General features: G+C 33.6%; 1 protein-coding gene across 1 annotated transcript; it reads left to right on the forward strand.

Annotated features, from left to right (window-relative positions):
- The first annotated feature begins 1,959 nt into the window (after window positions 1–1,959).
- LOC131618603 (low affinity inorganic phosphate transporter 1-like) lies at window positions 1,960–3,705 on the forward strand. Its single transcript, XM_058889791.1, has one exon. It carries the CDS (start codon window positions 1,995–1,997, stop codon window positions 3,570–3,572), a length of 1,578 nt encoding a protein of 525 aa, XP_058745774.1. The 5' UTR covers window positions 1,960–1,994; the 3' UTR covers window positions 3,573–3,705.
- The last annotated feature ends 419 nt before the right edge of the window (window positions 3,706–4,124 follow it).

Below are 4,124 nucleotides of genomic sequence, written 5' to 3' on the forward strand. Positions count from 1 at the left end.
AATCAGTCTCACATGGAATTGTTTATACAATGCAGTACAATATATATAATTCAAAAGAGAAAATAAACTCCTACTCAAATAACCTTGTTTAAACGATATCAACATCAATGAATGTTATGTGATAAAAAGGAAAAACCTCAAATAAAGAGTAGATCTTGTTCTCACGTTACTTCCTATTTTGAAAGATGAACAGCTACAAAACAACAGCATGATCCAAAAACAACTATATATATTAAATGAACAAGACAAGTAACAGGTGGAATGAGGTGGATTCAAGCAGCTTTGAAGCATTTATCGTCACCGTTGAACGAACTCGCTGCACCACCGTTGAACTCTTAAGCAACACCTCCGACCGACTGCGACGCCTTCCACGATGCCGCTAACATATTACGCTGAACATATCCCTTTACCGCATGAATGTCATTTTCAGCGTTGCAAGAGTCTTAAAATTGTATCACGTCGAAATAACACCAACCACCACCGACATTGGCTAGCCATGTACTCACAATTTATTCATGATTCTGTTTGCAAACTTTCTTTAGAGTTTTGATTTCTGTGAATTTTGTTGGTTGTAAATATGGATTGAGGTTTATATGTTTGGATAGAAAAAAGTTAAAAGGAATGGAATAGAGGAAGAGAAAGTAAAAGTAAGAGAGAGGTTTATATGTTTGGATAGAAAAAAGTTAAAAGGAATGGAATAGAGGAAGAGAAAGTAAAAGTAAGAGAGAAAGGTTTTTAGGTTTGCGTTTTTTCTTTTTCATATTTTGTGAGTTTGTTTATTTATTTGGAATATTTTGGAATGTAAAGAGTTCTATCAGTCTAAAACATAGAGATAAGTTGTAAAAACTAATAATGATGGTTATAGAAAACATAAAAATATTCAAGCAATAATGATTTAAAATGGATAATGAGTGATGTAATGACAAAAAGAAGCGTGAAAGGCAATACATGGGGAAAATTAATGGATCAATGAAAATTAAATAAAATCTTTAAATAACTAAATAAAATCTACTAACTAAATGAAATGCAATTATTTAGAATTAAAAATAATTAAATACAATTATATTAAATGAAAGTTTCCTTTTATAGCATAAATAGAAATATAAGAATGCACAAGAGAGTGCCAAGTGGCAAACTTGCCAAAGTACTCATCTTGCATTATTATATTGTATGATATAGCATATATATTCATTCTCAAGTATCAACACAACACTCATCATTCATTGATTCTTGCTCTCTCTGCGCATAACCATTAAGGTATTTATTGAAATTTTTAATATTATCCATCCTATAATCACTGCTTTATTTTATCTAAATTTTCTATTAGTTTCCTTTATTTCTCGTTCTCATGAAATAGTAAACCATTGGTTGTAGGTTCTGTTTTAATTAACAGTGTTCTATATGTTTTTTGTTTACGTTTTTCATTGTTTTCCTTTTGTGGGGTGCCACCCTTAAAATTCTAAACCAATTTTAATCAAATTTAATAATACTATTTTTCTTTTTCACCGTCAAATGATTCAAATCGGCTTATAAGGGTAAAATCAGCAAGACATTCACATATAAACATTTTGTTATTATTTTTTAAGAAATTCATAAATATTTAAAATTAACATTGTTGTGATAAATATTAAATTAATTAGGTTTGCTGTGCACGTAATTTATGTTTACCTATAATTTTGGAAATCTTGTTTTGATTCTTTCTCTTGTTATTCACTAATATCGCATGTTCCGTTATTTATTATTATACCATTCGCATAAACACTGAAATTTAGCTAATTTTGTATACCTAATTTAGCATAACACTGGAATCTTTTATTTACTGTACTCAAGCCATTACTGATCATACTCACTTCTGATTGATTGCTGTGAGAATAATCTTCTCCCTAGTTTGATTGCAAATATTTCATTCTTATTATATAATCTTCTCTCTAACATCTTTATTTGGTATATTTGAGTTTCAGGTTAAGGTACTTTTGTGAGAAAGTGCTGTCATCATGGCTAAGGAACAACTGAAGGTTCTTAATGCCCTTGATGTGGCCAAGACACAAATGTACCATTTCACTGCAATTGTGATCGCTGGAATGGGTTTCTTTACTGATTCCTATGATCTCTTCTGCATTTCCCTTGTCACCAAATTGCTCGGTCGTATCTATTACTATGATGGTGGGGACAATCCAGGTTCTCTGCCACAAAATGTTTCTGCTGCAATCAATGGTGTTGCCTTCTGTGGAACATTAGCAGGACAACTTTTCTTTGGTTGGCTTGGTGACAAAATGGGAAGGAAACGTGTTTATGGAATGACACTTATGCTTATGGTCATATCTTCAATTGCTTCTGGTCTCTCCTTTGGGAAGGATCCCAAAACTGTTGTGTCTACACTTTGTTTCTTTAGGTTTTGGCTTGGATTTGGAATTGGTGGTGATTATCCTCTTTCCGCTACAATCATGTCTGAGTATGCAAACAAAAAGACCCGAGGCGCATTTATAGCTGCTGTTTTTGCTATGCAAGGTTTTGGAATTTTGGCTGGTGGAGCTGTTGGAATTATAGTTTCTTCTGTTTTTAAAGCCTTGTACCCTTCTCCAGCTTTTCAGGTTAACCCAACTCTGTCCACAGTTCCACAAGCTGATTATGTTTGGAGGATAGTCTTGATGTTCGGTGCAATCCCGGCAGCTTTGACATACTATTGGAGGATGAAAATGCCTGAAACTGCAAGATACACTGCTTTGGTCGCAAAGAATGCTGAGCAAGCTGCTGCGGATATGTCAAAAGTTATGCAAGTTGAGATAGAAACTGAATCGGAAAAGGTTCAACAAATCGATCAAAATCAAAGACAAGGAGGGAATGATTTTGGTTTGTTTACAAAAAGGTTTCTTCGTCGTCATGGACTGCATTTGTTTGCAACTGCTATTACTTGGTTCTTGTTGGATATTGCCTATTATAGTCAGAATCTTTTCCAGAAAGATGTTTTTAGCGCAATTGGTTGGATACCAGAAGCTAAAACCATGAGTGCCCTTGAAGAGGTTTATAAAATTGCTAGAGCACAGACACTTATTGCCCTTTGCAGCACTGTTCCTGGTTACTGGTTCACAGTTGCATTCATTGATAGAATAGGAAGATTTACAATCCAGTTGATGGGATTTTTCTTCATGACGGTGTTCATGTTTGCATTGGCTATTCCTTACCATCACTGGACTTTGAATGGAAACCAAATTGGATTTGTTGTCATGTATTCATTGACATTCTTCTTTGCTAATTTCGGTCCAAATGCAACGACGTTTGTGGTTCCAGCTGAGATTTTCCCGGCAAGGCTAAGGTCAACATGTCATGGAATATCAGCTGCGGCTGGAAAAGCTGGGGCAATGGTAGGAGCTTTTGGTTTCTTGTATGCACAAAATAGCATTGGATTGAGAAATGTGCTTCTGATTTTGGGTGGAGCCAACTTGTTGGGAATGTTGTTTACATTGTTGGTGCCTGAATCTAAAGGAAAATCTTTGGAAGAGATTTCTGGTGAAGCTGATGAAGAAACTAATACTAATAGAGAATCTGCATTGAAGGCTGGTCTTCAAGTTTAGGAGTAGCTACTTGTTTTTCTTATTTAGTTTAGTTGTAGGAGTCACTCTCACTTATAGGAGTTAATTTTGACTGTGTTTCTCTAATTTTGTTAATATCTCATGCTTATGTTTTTCCATTTTCTTGAGGTTGGAAATAGCTACTTAATCTTCAATTGTCACAGCATAGTATTACCTTACACTTATTATATTATGATTACGATAGAATCAACTACTTGAGGTGATCTTTTCTGATTATTTTAATTTTCAAGTGGTAAATAATAACTAAAATTGGAATGAATAAAGAATTAGAATGACATAGTTTCTTGGAAATTTTGTTAACTTCCTACAATCATAATTTTGTTTTAGGCCAAGCTTTAGTTTTCAAAGATGCTATGAGACCCCATTAGAATGGGGTTTGAGCAGTGTATTATCTTATTTGAATCCAAATTATTGAAGAGTAATTGTACATTCAAAGTGTTTGATGTTAGTTTGTTTTGGATCTTGTGTTAGGTTTTAATTAGTTTGGTCCAATATGAGTTTAGTATATATTGCATTTTTTATTTTGTAATGGTA

The sequence above is a fragment of the Vicia villosa genome, linkage group LG7 (assembly GCF_029867415.1).
Source record: "Vicia villosa cultivar HV-30 ecotype Madison, WI linkage group LG7, Vvil1.0, whole genome shotgun sequence".
Classification (NCBI taxonomy): domain Eukaryota; kingdom Viridiplantae; phylum Streptophyta; class Magnoliopsida; order Fabales; family Fabaceae; genus Vicia; species Vicia villosa.

Bases quoted from the DNA above. Each gene is read 5' to 3' on its own strand.
- LOC131618603 (XM_058889791.1), top strand. From the start codon at position 1,995: ATGGCTAAGGAACAACTGAAGGTTCTTAATGCCCTTGATGTGGCCAAG.